This window comes from Nelumbo lutea, chromosome 1 (genome assembly GCF_056320005.1).
Source record: "Nelumbo lutea isolate HS-2025 chromosome 1, American lotus-T2T, whole genome shotgun sequence".
Classification (NCBI taxonomy): domain Eukaryota; kingdom Viridiplantae; phylum Streptophyta; class Magnoliopsida; order Proteales; family Nelumbonaceae; genus Nelumbo; species Nelumbo lutea.
The window spans coordinates 95,328,554-95,348,956 of NC_142684.1; the positions used below are offsets into that span (position 1 = coordinate 95,328,554).

The window sequence follows — 20,403 nt, forward strand, 5'->3', positions numbered from 1 at the left end:
ACGGTCTTTGATAATGTACTAATTTCCCATGAAATTATTCATTTCATGAAAAAATACAAAGCAAAAGAAGGGGCTTATGACGGTTAAGTTAGACATGAATAAAACATATGATAGAGTTGAATGAGGCTTTTAAGAAGTGATGTAAAAAATAGGTTTCGGGGACAAATTTGTGGGCTGGATTATGCAATGTTGGTCCACTATCTCATATCAAATATTGGTTAATAGAAGTCCTAGTGAAGCCTTTTATCCCTCAAGAGGTCTTAGACAGGGTGATTCTCTGTAACCCTATCTTTTCCCCTTGTGCTTTGAAGTTCTATCTATTGCCTTGCAAAAGTTGCATGTTGATGGTGAGATTTCTAGTATCAAAATGAATAATAATTGTCCTAGTTAGACCTGTTCATGGGTCAAATAGCCTGATGGGCTGGCTTGATAATATTAAATATATAATATAAATATGATATATGTCTTAATAATATATAATATATAGTATATAATAGTATAATTAGTAGCAAAAAAAGTATTATATATATTAAATGTATAAAATAATATGTAATATATTATTAATAATATACAATAATATGATACATGTCAAAGTTGGGATCGGGCTTTATATAGGGCCAGGCTTGGGCAAGGTGATTTTCTGTTTATAAAGAGGCAAAACCCAACCCATGAACAAGGTCATGTCAAAAGGTAAATCTTTCAAAATCTGAAATCTATTTCAGCCCAGACTTGCATGGTAGACTTCAAAAAGTAGTAGCCCGTATCCAAAGAGTAAGTGACCAAAACCAAAGGATGGAAGGGAGCTACTCTTTCAGCGATTGGTAGAGAAGTGATGGTAAAGGCAGTCTTATCAGCCATCCCCGCTTACACAATGTCATGCTTCTTGTTACCAAAGAGTCTTTTTGATCAATTAGCTAGAATTTAGAAGAAATTTCTTTGGGCAAAGGATGATCAAAGAAAGTCCATTGAGTTGGATGGAAAAACCTATGTAAGAATAAATTCAATGGTGGGCTAGGATTTAGAGATCCCCAAGTGTTCAACAAAGCTCTCCTAGAAAAACTTGCATGGAGATTCTATACAAACATGAATAGCTTGTGGGCCAGAATTTTAGAGGAGAAAAATTTTAATGGTAGGAGTTTTTGGTCTATTCAGGCCCCAAAGAAATGCTCTTAAGGCTTCCGGAGTATTCTTGCTAGGAGGGATATTCTCCAATTTAGTGTTTGTTGGAAGGTAGCAAACAGGGGAAAATTAGCATATGGGATGACCCATGGCTTGAAAGGCTGCCCAACTTCAAACCCTATGGCCCAAGAGTAAACCCAAATGATTAAAATGGGTTAATGATCTAATTGACCAAAACAATGGGGGATGGGATGGGGAGAAAATTTTAGACTTCTTTGATAATGAGGTAGCAGATTTAATTTGTGGGTTGGAACTGCTTACATGGCAAGGGTATGATAAATTAATGTGGTTGCCGAATTTTCAGTAAAATCAGCCGCTTTGTTTGCTTATAACTCTTCTAATTTAGTTAAATAAGGTAATATAAGCAATGGTATGTCAAAGAATCATTGGAAAAGAATTTGGACACTTAACATCCCTCCGAAAATAAGAAGTTTCCTATGGAAATGTTGTGTAAACAGTATTACAGTTGGGACGTTTCTCCCAGTTGTTGAATATAATTTCATCTTTAATCATATTGCTCCTAATCCTTGGTTAAATATCTTTTATGCTGATTGGTTGATGGAGTGGGGAGAGTTTCCCCACAAGAATGCAAAAAAAATCTATCCAAACTATTAGTAAGCAAGATGGAGCTATTTTGTGGCATCTTCCAAAGCCTGGAACTATCAAAACAAATGTGGATGGTAGCTTTTTGAAGCAAGGTTATGGGAGATTTTGGAGTTGTATTCAGAGACTCCATTGGAAATTTTTGGTAGCCAAGAATGGTCCTTGTCATGCCTTTTCTTTAAAATATTCTGAAATTTTGTTGTAAGAGAAGCTTGCTTTTTGGCTATGGACTTTGGGTTCTCAAACTTATGTGATTCCCAAACTGTGATTAAAGCTCTTTTTGTCAAATCTTTTGATGTTTCTACTGTTGTTTGGTCCTTGATGAATGATACCTTTAATTCGACTGGTTTGAATACTAGGTTTAGTTTCACTCTCAGAAGTGGCAATAAGGCTACTTATGAGCTTGCTCCTAAGGGTATTGGAGCCCAGGATTCAGTGTGGTTACAATCTCCACCTTGATTGATCGAGGTTTTATATGTGACATAATCTAGTTGTGGGGATAGTAGGTTTAGTCATCCCCTGTAGTGTTTGTTATTGTTAGCTTGTTAGTTTTCTTCGTATAATTTCCTTTTTTACTCCTTTTTCTTTGATGTGATCGGGTCTGGTGTTAGTTTCTTCGTATTGTTTTGTTGCTCCTTTTAGGCTATGTTTGGTTTGGAGGAAAAGGTAGGAAAAGGTAGGGAAACCTATACAAGGCTTGTAAAGGTTTCTTTACATTTCTCTTCATTTCCCTACTTCTTCCTTCAAATCAAATACAACCTTAATGAAAATCGCTTTCACCCAAAAAAAATGTAGCAAGGAAAAAATCTAAGAAATTAGGGTTGGTCAATACAAATTTTATGAGAATATTTTTTTCTACCACAAATGCTTTGAGTTATCAAAATTGGTATTTCTATTATAAATGCCAATACCCAATCAAATATTTTTGAAGTGGAAGTGATTATCTAATGTGATGCAACAAAGCAATTTCTAAAAAATTTGTATTGGCCAACCTAAAATGTTGCAAGTAGAAGTGGCAATGATACCAAATACAATCTAGATGTATGAGAGAGAGAGAAAGAGAAAGAGAAGGCAAGAAAGGGAGTCTCTAGAGTGGAGAACTGTTGTAGCAAGAACTTGCCAATCTCCCTGTTGGAGGACAGCTCGAACAAACGGGCTAATGAAATCGTCCACCAAAATGCAAGAAACAAGGAATCAGAGTACCCAGGGTGTTGAACCCGAGCTGGACACTCTGATTTTTAAGTCAACAATGAGAATAGTGAGAGCAGAGAGCTTGAGAGCAAAAGGTGAGTAGTTTGCATTGGTTGTGTGTACCTTTTAAAGGCATAGTGACCTTTTATAGGTGTTAGGGTTTGTGTTCCGTGTCCAAGATATCCGGGAACGGTAGGCTTTATCAGTCTGCTATCTTCAGAGCATGTTTCTTCCACATTGGCAATGATCCATATCTGAACTCCCCGAATCATGCGAGAACCGAAGATATGTGTATAGGGTAGGTGACATATCGCCACCTAACTCGAAACCAATAGACATGTCAATCCAGATAAGGACATTCTGCCATGTAAGTCAATAGGTCGGTACCCCAAAAGTCCTATTCATTACTCAGGTTTTCATCTGCCTGGGTTGGGGAGATCATGCCGACCTCTGAGGTCCTTGGTTTGTCTTCCCAAGGTGGTGTGTTGCCTAGATGAGGAGTGACCTATTGGCCTCTTGAAGATCAGGATGCAAGCCAAACTAGTCGGTTTGGATTGTCTCGGTTGTATTAGACCTATTCATGGGCCGGGCTTTCACTCTGTATTAACAGAATTTTCTAAGGCCCAAGCCCGAGCCCAGCCCAACCATCAGGCCTACAACTTGGGCCCGAGCCCGACCCTCATAAAAAGCCCGAAGCCCGGGCCTGGGCCCGAGCCCAAAATTTAGCCCATACTGTTAGCGGCTGAATAGAAAGAGAGAGAGAGAGAGAGAGAGAGAGAGAGAGAGAGAGATTATAAAAAAAAAGAATAAAATATATATATTAATTTATAAATATATATTTTATAAAATATATAATGCTGAGTCGGGCCGAATCGGGCTTTTTTGACAAATCCCAAACCCGTCCCGAAACACAGTCAGGCTTACTGTGTTAGGCCTGAGGTCAGGCCTGCGGGCCTAATTATATGACCAAGCCCGACTGGGTGCGGGCCGGGCCAGGGCAGGCCGTTAGGTTACCCGGCCGATGAACAGGTCTAGGCTGTATTCGTCTTGTGTCACTTGTTGCCGAAGTATGGTCAGATGAATCAAATTCACCACGTGTCTCCTTGTGATTGATCGGTCAAATTACCCCTCGTCAGGAACAGTTATAACCTCAAGAACTCACTAGGGGAGAATGAGGTTTCTATCAGAGCGCTCCTCTTCAGGATCCCTATTTATAATATTTTTTTCCTGAAGACCCATTTCCTTTGAGAAGTTCTGGTGCCATCAGGAGTCAGGACTATTTCCAGTCTCACCCTTTCCTGATATTTGTGCAAAAAGACAAGTTACAATTTCTGTTCCCAATTCACCAGCGTTACATGTTTTAACCGCCCACGATTTGGCTAGACACTAGTCTTGAGATTTCCGATTTGAGAACCTGGTGTGGTGAGTGGTGAAACACTTTTGATAAATACGATACACTCAATACAAGGTGTATCGTATCATATCGGTAGCTCTCCGAAACCCCAAATAAGAGATATTTTGAGAATTTGGCCACTTTTAGAGGGTAAACAAGCCCAAAACCAACCACCTAAAACACTTTTGAAAAAAATCTAAAAAATAGTTATGAAATATTGGAAGTATGGAACACCCCAATACACCTGTTTGTCCGTATAGCGTATCAATACTTTAAACCATGTTATTTAAAAGTAAGTGTGTATGACATTGCATATTTGCATGGGGTATACATGACAGTGCACTTCGGATTGCAAGCTGTGATCGCTTATGCTTGTAGCTCTGCACGATATCCTGCATCATACTCCTTGTGATGTGCGGTTGCTAACCGCATGCTCTTACCCATGGATACTCTGATACAAGTGTATTCTAAAACTTCTAAATTCTAATACCTTGGGAGTTGGGATGACTATAATATGTTATACAATAAATCCCCATGGCTTGCTCTCCAATGGATTTTACTCACGAATTGGAGGGATATAATCTCCTTCTCAAGATTTTAAGTCAATTAAAGGACATCATTAAGAACCACCAACATAACAGGCTCATACTACAATTATAATAGCAAGGTTTCAGGGATGATCTTATTAATATGAAGTATTAGTACCAAGTTAGATTCTTGTTCCATTTTCCTGGAGAATTCACATGTCTTTATGTATCACAGTATGAGGAATATCTGGAGAATTACTGAGAAGAAGGTGGAGTACTAATCGACTCCTGTTGTTGTTTCCATTGCGTAGGAGTCAGAGCTTTCTTAATGGAGAGTGCGTGAATGTGCTGCATCTCCTCTGCCAGGGCGGAATTTATCATACGGTGTCTCTCCAGCAACTTCTTCCCTTCAAATTGTTCTGATACTATCTCAATCGCAAAGCTTGCACCACACCTGATAACAACAGATACTCAGTTCAAAGATGAACAGAAAAGAAGCTTAGGAAAGTACATCAAAGTTTATGTTCCTGAGAAGAATGTTACCCTCCAGATGTATCGATTATTTCCTGAACCAAAAAAAAAAAATAATGAACAAGTTAATTTAAGAAGAATAAGCCAAAGAATATAGATGTGCCAAACGTGCCAAGTAATGCTAAAAATGTTAAAGAGACATAAGAAACTAAAAACTAATGACAGCACAAGTTTTAAAAAATACAGGCACCATAATTTAAGTAGAAACTGAGGAAGAAGTGATAATACTAAACAGCAAACAAGCACCTAGCTGATCCACAGGTCAAATTTTATTTCAGCAATTCTCCATGTTAATTGTAAATCTACTCCATATTTATAAACTCATACTTAGGAAAAGGTAAGCAAAACCCATCTCAAAAGTTAATAATAATAATCATTTTGATGACTGCTATAAATGACGGAGTTAGATAAGAAGATAAATAGGAAATAATAAAAAAAAATTATGGAGAAGGCATATACTTCTCATCTGATGTATTGTTTAAATGCCCAAAATGCCCTTTTTTTATTTATTTTACTTGTTTCTTTAACTTATGAAATCATTTAACTTTTTTTACACTTATACTGTTCATACTTAAGGAGAAAGAGAGAGAGAGAGAGGACGCCACCAATGAACTTGCTGGAGATTTTTTTCCTTTTCCAACAACGATCACTGGTGAGAAAGTCAGATTTCTCACTACTGGAGACTTTTCACCAAAGAAAGATTTTTTTTCCTTTTCCGGCGATGCTCAAAGGTATTTGTCGGTCAGTTAGGTTTTAAGAGAAAATGGCAAGAAAAAGAAAATAAAGAAAGTTTAGTAGGGTATTTTGGTAATTTAATGCCTTCCATCATCTGACTTAACAGCCAAGGGGGTATTTGTCGCAATGTAAAAGTTCAGGGGGTCTTTGTCACAAATTAAAGTATAGGGGGGTCTTTGTAATTTACCCTAAAAATTATTTGGTTCTTTTAATGTACCCCTCCCCCCACACAAAAAAACATGAGCTTTGCTTAACAATGGAAAAATAAATAAATCCTCGGGCTTTACAATGACATAAAGTGATGCTATTCTCCTCACAATAATAGTGCATACAATAGATAGGCAAGCAAGAGGATAAAACACAAAAAACATATAAAAGAAAAAACACAATTCTCATTAAAATGAGAGGAATATATTAAACGGTCACTCTTGGCTCTGGGTATTTGCAAACTGAAAAAGTTATCACAAAAAAGAAATTCTCTGCCAGGCCTTTTATTTATTTATTTATTTATTTGGGGAGGTAATAGCAAAACAAGAAGTATATTATAAACAGGAAAATCCATATATGAGGCAAAAGGAGCGAAATAGCCCTGCCCAGAAAAAAGAAAGACAAGGCAAGAGGAGCAACAAAAAGAAGCCACCCTAGAAACCCCAAATCCTATCTATGATACATGGGTAACTGTACAAGGGTGGCATATCGTGTGGGATACTTCAATTTATAGTGCAAATTTTTTATATGATACTGTAACCAGCCATGTCCTTGCCACATTAGGGTAACATAGAACCTAATACATGAAGCCCCATATAAATTTGCCAATACACAGATGTACCAATCAAAGAAAGCATGCCAAAAATCACATCAAACAAAGAACCCTACACGGAATTAGCTTCCAATCCAAATTCTCCACAACTGGCACTTTTTCCAAATCAACTTCATCAGGTATCGTATCTTTTGGGTTCTGAAACACCTGTAAACATTTCGGGAACCCTCTTTTTTTAATAACTATATATAAAAACCTACCCAAAAACCAATTTTTGAAAAATCAAACTAAAAAAAATAAAAAAGCGCATGCTTTTTAGTACCGATATGCCTCTGCCGATACACAGGGGCGTATTGATACTTTGAACCTTGTCTCTATCCAGTGGATTCGTTCACATCCAGGACTGCTTAGCGAGATGCCATTTAGAGTCTAACTCTTGGCAAATGGAATTTGCACGATCTTTATGTTTTGAGAAGAATAGACACAGTGATCTCACCACTTTTATTGTGCAATCCACTACAACCTCTATCAGTAATTAATTATCTAATTTAACAGTTCAATCTATTTAGATAACCTTAACAATTTCAGGCTTGGGGGAGACATCACCTAAGACTTTCTCACCCTTGTTAGGAATTAAGGGCATGTTTACCGTTGTTATCACTTCCTCTTTTCTTTGTTATGGTTGTTACCTGCAACAATCTGCTACAAATTACAAGAACACATTCTGTAATCAAGGTTTTGATTTCAAATTATGGAAATTTAGGAAGGAATACTCCTTGTTTTCTTGCAACTAATCTGAATTTCCCATTCAGATAGGTTTCCAGATCAGCAAATGATAAGGCAGATGCATTAGCAAGATGTGGAGTTGGCAGAGAGGATCTTTATTATTGGATTGACATAGTACCAGGAACTAAGCTGTAACTGTTATTTTTTGGGTTTTGTTCTCTTGTCTTCTTGCTCATTATTTATGTTTTCTGTTTAAGTGCTTCTCTACCTTTAGCCACCATTTCAAAATGGTCTGAAATGATAGGACATATTTTTTCTACCTTGATTAATATAAATTCATATGGTTACTAGTAAAAACAACCTTGCTTTCAAAAGTGAAAAGAAACTTTTAAAATTTGAAATCAATTTGCCATCCCAGTGGGGTCACGCTTTATCTATTTTGCTTAGTTTTACTGACATAATATGGGACCTAATCCTGAAAATAAAAAAGACGAGAAAGAAAATTGGGTTTTCACTGTTTTCAGATTGAGAGAACTGAGAATAGTGAAAACTCATTAATTACATGGAGAATTTATTCTTGAGAAAAATATCTTCATATGACAACATTGCCAAATACCACCTAAATGGTCCATCACTTCTCTCTCCCAGAATTCTTCTGTAAAAGGAAATTTTCTTTAACTTCTACTTGAACATGATTTGCCTTAGCCTCTGATAGCAGGAGCAGATCCATTGCCAGGTAAATCCACTGAAACATCACATATCTACTATACCGCTTGTATTAGTAAGGTGGTCAACTTGTCATCTAGGTTTCACTTGCAATGCATATGCACCTACCAGGCCCACTCTATCAGGGCTAAACAATGACCACCTAGGTAGACCACAACCATACTAATTGCATTCTAATAATAAAAATGTATATACAGTTATACACGCATTGATACACACCAGCATTGTTTTAAAATAAGATATGTATACATATCCCCCCCAGACCTTCCTCTGTATATATGCAGGGGTAATGCTGTATACATCTGTCCCTTCCCAGACCCCACATTGGTGGGAGCCTCATCACTGGGATGCCATTTTTTATTGAATACAATATATAACATGTTTTTGTTCTTATCAACCAACATTGTTCAGAAATCACCTAGGCTTGAGCTAACTTGGGTGTTTTTCAGATCTTTGGAAGCCTAAGAGCATGGTTGAGCATTAATCCGCACTTCAAGGATGATGCCTCTCTTGTTTTTTGAATATTCACTTTTCGGAGGCTCTTAATGGTGTTCACATGTACAGAATCTTGTTGTACAGTGAACTATCACACTTGTATACTTCCTTTTGACTAGATTAATACAATTTTACCTTATTTTAAAGAAAAAAAGGAAAATAGATATATATATATATATATATATATATATATATATATATATTTTTATAGATAAAATTTAATTGATTTCATTAGAAGCGAATGATAAATAGTTTGTTACAAGCATCCCAATATGAGGCACGAGGTGCAGCCTCACTCACTGATACAAAAAGGAAAATAGATATTCCAAATACCTATCATGTCCAGATACAAATACTAGCACGGACACTAATACAGGAAATGGAAGTGAGACTCTCCTAAGATCCCAGACACGGACACAAGTATTAGTATCTCCCTATCCTTAAATCATGTCTAGTTTTTAATGTTTAAGTGTTATTTATCAAATATTAATGTCTTGTCAAATTTACTTAAAATCCTAGCATATATAGATCTTTTACAGTATGGCTTGTTAAAATGTACTAAATTGTATACTATGAAAGTGTTAACTTAGTATTATAAAGGGAACTTTAGAAGTGTCCATGCAGCATCTGGTATTGCATCCAGAATGTATTGTGTTTAAAAGTAGTATACCAGGCATGTGTAAGGACAAAAGTTCCAGTATATAATTTGAATTATCTTTATCTTAGCAATTAAAAAAAAATAGTACTGCAATATATAAGGCAAACTAAGGATGTCTGAGATTTGGCTCCATATAAAATTAAGATATTAGCTAAAACCCCTTTCATTAAAACCAATATATTATAAACCATAAAAACTAAAAATCTACTCAGTAAATTAAATCCTTCCCTCAATTGCCAAAATACCATTAAAAGCTACTGGGTGGGGGTGAGCATTATTTGGTTAAAACCGAAAATTTTGGCTTCGGTTCTTTCAGATTCAGTTTTCAGAATTGAAAATTTGGTTAATCAGAAAAAAAAATTAATCAAATTTCATTATATGCATAATCTATATTATATATTAATATATGTAATATGTTATAATGAAATTCGGTTTTAGGCTATTTCAGTTTTTAGTTCGGTTTTCCTTATAAGGGGTTTGCTTAATTTGGTTTCGGTTTATTCAGTTCAGTTTTTAATTGAATATATCAAATACTCACCCCTAATACTGGGGCAACCCTAGTCAAGTTCTGCAATTAAGGCTAGTTTAAATAATTAAGAGGGAAAGGGAACTTTTAGCAAAAGTATCTGCAGGCAGCAGTGTTATGGGGATTGTGGAATGAAATAAACACAAGAATATTTGAAGAGAAATGAAGGAGTGTTGAGGAGCTGATAGATCTCATTATGGTAAGAGTTGCTCATTGGGCTCTGACATGTGAGGATTTCAGATGTGTTTCACTAAACGACCTTCTATGGGGGTGGCAAATCCTTGCTGGATACCAAGCTAGTAGACAATAAAGGGTGTACACTTGATAGCTCCAGCTATGGGCAACCTTAAATTTAATTTTGACGGGTGCTGCCTTGAAAATCCAGGAGTTGGAGGGGCAATTAGGGACTATAATGGTATTATTCTGCTGAGTTTTTGGGCCCAATTGGATATGGTAACTCTTTAACGACTGAACTACACTTAATTCAGGGACTACAGTTGATGACCATGATAGAAATGAGGAATGTGGAGGTGGAGGGAGATTGAAAAACCATAATCTACTGGATGAGATCACAAAAGGAGATCCCTTGGAAGTTCAGGCTGTTCGTCAGACAAGCACAAATTCTAGGTACTATCTTGAATGGCTCATTCAAATGGGTACCTAGAACTAGAAGTGCAAATGCTTTGGCAGACTAATTAGCCAGGGCCAAATATCTATAGCTATTCTTTCCGCTCCATATATTTTTGGAGCTTGCTTTGAAATCCCTTGGCCTGCTGTCCACATTTGTGGGCAGTGTGGAGTTATACATTAATGAAATATTTCTGTTATTTATCAAAGAGTAACTACGGAGAATTTTACGAGTTCAAACAAGCAGCATGATCTATTTAGGTATTACTAACGCCAGTTCGGCAAATATCCAGTATAGAATCAATTGAATTCTTTCTCTAATTCAATTTCCAACCAACAAGATTTCATCCCTGTGTAACTTGATCATAGAATTTCTTCTTCTATCTTTTCAACATAACTACTCGGCACTGACAAATTCCTTCCTTACCCACAAAATAATTCCTCAAACCCTTTTCACCTTCTATTCCACCAATTTATTTGAATCAAACACTTGATACCTCGAAAACACCCATATCAATTTTCATCTCATATATTTGGTCTGTTCTTTTTATCTTTGTTTTTTTTTTTTAGCGACTAAACTGGGATTCAGAGGGAAACAACCAGAAAGCTCAAACTATCATTTGGTAGCGAAAATACAATCTATACACAAACGCCTCAGAAAGAGGAAAGAATGCAAAAGCATAGAAGAGATTGAGCTTACAAGATGAGAAGGATTCATCTTTGATGTCAGAGAAGCTTCAACCTGCTCCTTGGTAACTCCCATCTCCCCGTTGACGATAAAGAAGAAACAAGTAACCGAGTGACCGAGGCTAGTTTCTGAAACTCGAACACCACCAAAAATAAAAAGGTCCGGAATATAACGAATAACGCAACCAAAGTGCGCTTTTAAGCAACTCTCCAAATTCTCCCACCCTACAACGCTCCAAGCAAAGAAGGCAAAGATGGGACCCGTGGCAAATGACAATGCATCGACTCTACCGCTTACTCGCATAGACATCCTAAAGGCGAATTTGGGATCTGCTCTACACAGATCGCCCCTCACACCGGCCTCACAATATTGGGAACATCTCCCACGAAAAATAACTTTTCACAGGAGATGTTCCCAATCTGCGTCTCGAACATGCTGTGAGGTTGGTGTTAGGAGCACTATGTGAGGAGTAGATCTGGATTTCCTAAAAGCCCATTTGATTTACAGGAATAGGGATATGAAATCCGAATCACCTACCAACAAAATACGTTACATTGCACATATCATATATAATGGATCCAATTTTTATGGTGGGCCCTAGTTTTATAGTGAGATGTGTGGTGTAAGATCAAGTTAAGGTTCAAAGTATCGATACAGGCTTGTATCATTACTTTTTTTTAGGTTTTATTTCTTGTATCATTACATTTTTTTAGGTTTTATTTTTATTTTTTTGAAACTGGTTTAGAGGAGTCAGTTTAAGGCCCCGACTACCATCTGAAACAGTGTCTAACCCAATACAACCCCTAGAGGGGCGTATCAGGAAGCCATCAGCATGATACGTATCGATACTTGGAACCTTGGATCAAATTGGTTGGGTGTTGAAACATGTTTTGTTGACAAGTGATCCCAATTCAACCGAAATGGGAATGAGTCCAATTGTTTGGTTTAATTGAATTGAAATCCCATTTCCATTCTTGCTGGAATGGCATTTCCCCCATTTGAAGGAAATGAATGTTTATTCCTTCTCCTTCCGAGGGGAATGGAATCCCGTTTCAGTTTATTCTATTTTTGATTCCTATTAAAAAATAAAATAGACTAAGAAGTTTTTTTAATAAAATAAAATTTATTAAAAAATAAGATGATAAAGTATGTGTTTGGCTCTATAGGCATTTATGGATTGGCCGTTTATTTGTACTTTTTCACTTTAAACATTTGTTTGTATTTTTTCACTTTAAAAGTATCCTGTTTTTTATTGTTTGGTTGAGCATCACTTTAAATGTTTTTTACTTTCCACCTCAAATTAATACCCATTAAAATGTGTAACATCAGCATTTGGTTTCAAGAAGCACTAGAGCATTGGGGGAAATAAAAATTTGACATTTCCCCAAATACCCCATATATAAAAATGAAAGCGTTTCAGTTTTCTACCATTTTTTTGATAAATTATGAAACCAAATGGTTATTTCATATTGTTTTATATGCAATAAACGTCAATACCTATATGACGTTGATGTGATAGCATTTTTTCAATAAATACTTACAAAACCAAACACAGCCAAAAAGAGTGATGAAAAGTCTCAATAAGAAGTTTTTCTTGCAATGCTTATTTATTTAACTTGTTATGATGACTAAAATTAAAAACGCCTTAGAAAGGTAGAATTTATGGTGCATTTACGCATCTTTAAGGAAAAAACATGAACCACTACAAAGATACTACATATGACATCTTTAATATTGCTTATAGTAACTATATTTTATAACATATGAATTAATCAAAAATAAGTAAATCATGTGACAAGTTTAAGATTGTCGGGATCTGGTCACAACACACGGACCCGATAACTTGTGAAATGTTGGGGTAAATCAATGAAATTAAGTCTTCAAGGCCCCAACAGCTTGTTGGACATAATATGAATCATAAAGAATAAATAAGCCATAATACACTGTGTAATATGAATCGATAAAAATAAATAAACCACGTGGCAAATTTTAGATTATTCAAACTTGATCCCAATCAAGGTTCTAAATATTAACACGGGCCAGTATCGGCCTGTGTCTATGCTTTTTTATTTATGTTTCACTTATTTTTTTTCGAAATTGTTTCAGAGGGCCAATTTAAGGCCCAGTTACCCTCTGAACCAATGGCTAACTCGATACAACCCCTATAGGGGTGTATCGAGAAGCCACCAGCAATGATATGTATTGGCTGATATGAGCCGAGATGTATCGATACTTTGAATCTTGATCCCAATACAGTTCCAATAACAATTACAGCCGTACATAAAAGAGGCAGATTCTCATTCATTTATAGGGCTAGTATTTACATACAAGTTACTGTCTAGATTAGATGCTACTGATATTGCTACTTTACAAGCTACATAAGCTAAAGTATGAGCAGCTTGGTTGTTAGATCTAATTACATATATGATATATCCAAAAAAAAAAAAAAAAAACTTAGTGAAAACATTCAAAAGTTTTGCAATCCGTGGCTGATGGAGATTTTCAATCCAGAGGCTAGGCTTTGACATATTCTACAAAAAAGATATAAGCTGCTTTGAGTCACTGTAAACTGCTATTATATCTACTACTTGTGTTGAAACTGCCTCTAAACCAGCAATTAAAGCCCTTAATTCAGCATCATAAGGACTGATGGCCCAGCATGGTTTTCCTTCAAAGATGGTTTTGTCTCTTGACGACCGTTGGAAGATGAAAGCTCGTCCTACACTTCCCTTTAAAGAATTATATGAACCATCAATTTGTAGTGTAACCACTCCTCAAGGGGGATTGTCTGGACACTGAACATCAGCAATACTTCCCAAGTATTGTTAATTGTTGCCAATCTAAGTTTTAATAAGTTCTCCACATTTTTAGTATTTCACGAGGGGTGAATGTGAAATTATCAAAATAGTTTTTGTTTCTAGCATTCCAAACAAGATAGAATAAAATACACCATCTCCAAAAGAATTCCAAGGCTTCTGTTTTTTAATATGAATTCTTGAACTTCTGATACTAATCCAAAAAGAATTATATAGACTGGCTGGTCGGTTATTTTGTCTGGATTTAGTCCAACCTGAGCTGAACACCAAATTGCTTTGGTGAAATGATGGTGGAAGAATAGGTGATGAAAAGATTCTGTTTCACTTGAGCGCAACACACAAGTTAAATCCGAATAGACAATGATGACTTTTGTCCTTGATTGGTAGCCCTTCCCATAAAATTTTCCATATAAATAATTGAAAACGGTAAAGGATTTTAAGCGAGCTCACTTCTGCGGAGAGGAAACGATACACTGGGCTGACTGTATATTTTCCTGATTTTGTTGATGTATATCGTTCTCAAATTCACAAATTGGAGTGATGGCTAATATATGAGGTATGTTATTGCCAAATCTGCACTCAAAATCTAGAGGTATCACAAATATTCGTTAATACACCGCAGTGGACTTTAAATAAAATATTCGTTAATTATATTATGAGATTGGCTATTAATGGGCCAACGTAACGTGTTTTAAACATGAATTGTGAGTACGAGTGTAAATGAATTGAGAGCAAATTCTGATTTTACTTTTGTTTTGGGTTTTACTTTCTGCGATACATTTGCAAGGTAAACCTGAGTCAAATAATTTGCACCGCAAACAGAGTCGAAGAACCTATGAGAAGATGAGAGAATACATACCAGTCAGTCAGACTAATGTGCCAATCCACCAATGAGTTATTCATCTCTCATTCGCTGCTATCATCTTCCAAGCCAAGGTTGCAGACTAGCACTGAATTGCCAGAATTCTTCTCTGATGGTCTTAAACGTCAGACCATACAATAATTTCCTAATTCTTGGATTAAGCCTACGAACAGTTTTCACTTTACTCTGGGCCACCATTTAAAAAAGGAGATCTCTCACTCAATTTGACTGGGATGAGTGATTTTTCAACAAACATCTCGCTCATTGAATAGAGGGTGAAGGTGAGATTTGCTCCCAGGTCAATGGAACTCTCTTGTTTCCCTTTTACTTCACTGCATAGTCTGTATTATTTATTAAAAATAAAATACACAAGACAACTGTAGACGGTGTCTAACCCTACACAGATCGTTAGATCATGATCATGGTAAACAATACAAGTACAGTTTCTGAGACGTATTCTATTGAATAAGAGGATAAGCCCATGCAATGATTCAAATTGATGATACCTCAGTAGTCATCCAAGGCAAGGATGAACGGATGATAGATGCAGTCCATCTTTATATATTTCTCCAGGAGTAAATGACATCAGCATATAGATTGGACAAGGCAATGATAAATTGATAATGCACAATCAGGAAAACCAACTGAATTTCATTTCTATCCTCATTCATCAGCTTAACATGAACATAGTTTCTGAGAGGGTTCCCAACTGAAAACAAAGTGCACACCAAGCGCTCCTTATCAAGCAGTTCTTAGCGGTGGAGAAACTAATATCACACCATCTCCTCTCACAAAGAGAAATGGAACCGTGCGCCTTGTAGTCTGAAATAAAACAAGTCGTATCAAAAAGGTCAGAGCTGGAGAAAGGGGATTAAGATTGCAAGGGTCGCAAGGGGAAGAAAATAAATCTGATACAAATTTCAATACAGTACACAACACCTAATTCTTGCCTATGAATCTGGTTTGTTTCTGAGGCTTACTTAATTAACATCTAACATCCTACCTCTCTCAAAACCAACTTTAATTTCCTTCTGGGTTCATAACATTTCTCCCTTTGGGAAGCTTCTATCTTCTTCCTGAATCCTGGTAAATTTCTTTATTTTTTCTCATTCAGGCAATAATAACTTGTCCCTTTGGCTTTAGGAGAAGCTGCTATTTTTTTAATATCTCCTTTCTCAATACTCATCAGGGTGATTTTTCTCTCAACCTTTTTTTGGTGGGAGAGTGGGGAAGCATACCAAGTGCTGACAAATAGTTCAATGGAGGTGGCCGGTGGGGCTGGTTTCAAGAGGTTTTGTGATCAATTAAAAATAAATAACAGTTCCACGGGGAACTCAGTTTCTAATGGAAGTTTTTCTTTCTTTTTTCTTACAGAAGCATGTGTAGGAGAAAGGTTGATTTTATCTTTAAACCCATGTGAAAGTGAATAATTTCTTCTCCTTTTCCTTCCAAGTGTTGTTAATTTGCCATCTACTTGTTCAGTTAAACATGAGAATACCTGAGGATCAATTTGACACATCCTGCTTTATTTATGATTTGTTCAGTTAGACTGAATAATCAGTTTTATTTATCAGCTAGAAAAAAAGTGGGGCATTTGGCATCCATCCTGCTTCAGAAATGAATATTCTGAGCTCTGAGGCATAAACGAACCTTATCTGATGCTAATTTTTCAGCTCTAGATGAGAATGCCTGAGGATGAATTTGAGTTGAAAAAGGAGGTAATTCTGGTGATATTGGCATATCCAAGCTCGAATATCATCAAGAACATGAGAATCACCATAATTGACTCCAAGCATGACAGAAATTGCCTAAAATATATTAACATAAAAATAACAAGTAGTGCATATTGTTATACCCGAACAATCTCTTCATAAGTCTCATCATCAATTTCAACTGTAGTAATGATTTCTTCAACATCCCCTAGTATCATATTCAAGTGCTGATCATATGCCTGCAAAACAAGATAATCAAAGCATCAAAGGCAATGGCTATTAAAAGTCAAGGAAAAACCATACATATCAAGCATATAGAGAGAATGAAAGCATATGTATAGATGCTATCAAAATTAAAAGTAGCTTGCATCCAGAAGTACAATGGTTCAGTCTATGGTACTCATAGATTTTTTTTATTGGAATGGTACTCATAGATTCTAATTTAAGTTTTATCTTGGTATGTATAAGGGTCACTTGCCTTGAAAGTAAAATTACTTAGCTTACAGGATACTAAACAAGGGAAACCGGATTCAGTCAGTGCAAAGCCCGTTTGAACAGTCATCATAGCCTTGCATTGGAAATATCTCCCCATGAAATAAAACACAGAAGTACGGAGATATTCCCAATGCAAGGATGTAAAGGCTGTTCGAATGGTGTTCTAACGGGCCTTGCACTGACTGAAGCCGATCTCTAAACAAGGACAGATTATTTTCTGAAATTTGCCATAAGAAATTTCAGTGGAGGATGTCACCCATAAAATTAGGAAGGGATGGGCTAAATGGAGGGGTATCCCTAAGTGGAGGATGTCTCCCACTCCTTGAGTGCAAAGAAATGTACTCATCTTTCTTTCTTGAGAATTAATAGAATCCATTGATCATGTTATTGATTTAAAAATACATAATTATTTGTTTGCCCCCACTAAAATGTTTTTATAGGACCCATTCTAGTTGGTTTCCTAGGTGAAAGGGACTCCAAAACACCAGGTCAGTGCCAAGGTCATAAATTATCTACACTACTATCACTTTAGCTTTTGCAATGTGCACAACTACAATGAAAAGAAGAGTGATTGTTTAATTGAAGTTTCGAAAAATGCATAACATTTTCCCACATCAATCTTGAAAAGATAATCCAGAAGATGCATTGGAAGGTGGTTTAGCCACTAGGAATAATTCAATATTCACCCTTTCTCCAACCCTAGAGGCTATCCCTAATTTTTAGCACCTAATAATACTGATAAGCTCCTATTGCACAATGTAAAAATTAGCATAGCCGTGCTAGTGGTTAGACTAGAAACCCATTAGTTGCAAGGTGTTGATTATCCTTTAAATCATAAGACTTTTTTGTGAAAGAGTAAATCCCAAGTCCTACGACCCAAAATTTGTCGCTGATAAAAATACGAAGAAAAAGAGAAAGGAGAGAAAAAAAAAAAGATCCTACAGCCTCTTAACTAATCTTGCAGCTTGCAAGCAGCTCACCTGTTCAATTTTCTTATTACCAAATCCTTCACTTGTCAACCCACCTAATTATGACAAGTGTGGCACCATATTCAACTACTTTCTTTCTATGTAAATGCACAGTTTCTTAAAAAAGACACAAAAGGGTAAAAGCTTGGACACTGCACAAACAGCTTGCAATTACCAGTTGTTCAGTTAGAAACCATGATTGCAGACAACAATTTGCCTTTGCTCAATTGAGGGTGTTGTACGATTTACAAGTTTTTTCACCATAACAAAAAAAAAAAAAAAAACATTAATTGAAACAATAAACCCATTGGGCATACGGCATCAAGGAGTTCCCTTCCAAGATAAGCACATAGAGACGCATAAAAACCTACTGGGGCTAAAACAGCCAAAAGCAACCGCAAAATGCAAACAAACCGTTAACCCACAAAGAAAAGCTTATAGAGAAACTCAACAACCAGTCAACCACCCCTCTTATCAGTCATCAGAATAAACCCTAAGCACGTAACAAGTTAAAAGCTTGATAACTAACGAGAACAGGAGAGTCACCCTCATGGAAGAACACACATAACCGAACCAAAAGACCACTCCTCCCCCACCCCAAAAAAGAAAAAGAGGAAATAAAACCCACAAAATGCAAGAGAAAGATAAACTCATTTGAAGGGTTTCCTTAAGAAGCAGAAATTTTCAATGCAGACAGCGAAAAGAAACCGATGAAAACAGAACCCATCACCAAGAAGAAGTATAAACAGATAAACAACAAATCTAAAGAAGAAGAAGAAGAAGAAGAAGAGATTGGACTGTACGTGCAGTTTTCCCCTGAGTTCTCTGTCGGAGCGAAGTTTAACATAGATTCTTTCGTCGAGGCTGAGTCTGATGAGATCGAGAGGCTCCTTCACCGCGCTCTCTTCTTCGCTGGCCATGGCTCCCCTCCTGCTCCCAGATGACTGTGTCTGGCTTTTGTGTAGTCTTTGGTTGTATTCCTTCTTCCCTGTTGCCCCGCTCTCTCACTTCAAGGGCACTGCATTTCCAAGCTGCTATGCCTTCTATTAACATAACTAGCGGGGATCCGTGCGATGCACGAGAAAACGAAATGTAATTTTTGACAAATTATTATAATTATTATAATTTATTTAGATTCATATTATTTGATATTTGAAGTAATTATCATCTTAAGTTTTACTAATTTTTAGAATTTAATGGTTATTTTTACAAAATTATACTAATTTCATCTATTTTATCATATTTTATGGAAATTGATGTAGAGCGATCCGATCACTCCTACATGGCATTCGTGTGGCTTCTGAGAGGTACCTGAGACGAGAAGAAAGAAGAAGAACTCCTGGGGGGGTTTGCCCGACGGGAACACTCCGATGATTAAGTCAATATTCTGTGCGAGAAGCAAAGGGAAAACGAAGGCTAAGAGTGCAGATTGCGCAAGTGGTTCGAGATAACTTGTTCCTTGAGAATCAACTTCTTATAACAGAATTCCGTTGCTTCAGGCCCTCTGGCTTCTAATAGGGCAGGTATAACCGCCATTGTCAGTCTGCCACAGCCGTTACAGGCAAGGCTGAGGTGGCACGCGCGGGGCCATCGTTGCAGGGTACGTGCCTGTCAGGTGCGAGACACCTTCTAAAGGTAATAGACGTGACGCTATCTAACGGGGGACATGGTTGCTGTCCCCAGATTTGTCGGGTATGGTGGTCAAGCAGGAAGCCTTCCTGTGGTATACCGAACTACCCTTCCGCGAATTACCTTGCGTCGGGCTGTCTTTTCAGTGATGAGTTGCCTGTAGCAAGTTATGCCGAGCTAGCTGACCCGAAGTGTCTATGCCTCGAGGTGTCCAGAGATGGATCAGTGCGTTCCTGTCTAGGAGTGGCCCGAGGTCCATTGGAAGGAGCTTGGGCCTCAAGAGAGGTCAAGGTGCCCTGAACTCGGGGCGCCCCGAAGTGCCTTAACCCTGGGGAGGAGGTGCGGGTAAGGCAGCTTCCGGCGAGTGGTTTATCCGCCCAGTTGCCGAGCTGAACTCGATGGGACCTTCCCTCCGAGTTGTGCTGTCACATTGAGTCACTATTTGAGCAAGGCCACGCCCACATGTACCCGTGTTGCGAGGTCGGGCCAAATCACCTTCCATCATTGCCCCCCACTCCCTGTGCTAGCGGCAATGACCCAGCACAGGGAGGTCATG

The 20,403-nt window shown here is 37.2% G+C and overlaps 2 protein-coding genes across 2 annotated transcripts; both read right to left on the bottom strand.

Annotated features, from left to right (window-relative positions):
* Positions 1 to 5,020: 5,020 nt before the first annotated feature.
* On the bottom strand, positions 5,021 to 11,641 carry LOC148876248 (BolA-like family protein). The gene is made up of 3 exons (XM_088966428.1): positions 11,378 to 11,641; positions 5,437 to 5,459; positions 5,021 to 5,347 (listed from the first exon to the last, which is right to left on the bottom strand). Exons 1-3 carry the CDS (start codon positions 11,438 to 11,440, stop codon positions 5,149 to 5,151), a joined length of 285 nt encoding a protein of 94 aa, XP_088822554.1. The 5' UTR covers positions 11,441 to 11,641; the 3' UTR covers positions 5,021 to 5,148.
* A 3,932-nt stretch (positions 11,642 to 15,573) lies between these two features.
* LOC148876249 (sm-like protein LSM3B) lies at positions 15,574 to 19,318 on the bottom strand. The gene is made up of 3 exons (XM_088966429.1): positions 19,022 to 19,318; positions 16,899 to 16,994; positions 15,574 to 15,865 (listed from the first exon to the last, which is right to left on the bottom strand). Exons 1-3 carry the CDS (start codon positions 19,136 to 19,138, stop codon positions 15,785 to 15,787), a joined length of 294 nt encoding a protein of 97 aa, XP_088822555.1. The 5' UTR covers positions 19,139 to 19,318; the 3' UTR covers positions 15,574 to 15,784.
* Between the last annotated feature and the right edge of the window lie 1,085 nt (positions 19,319 to 20,403).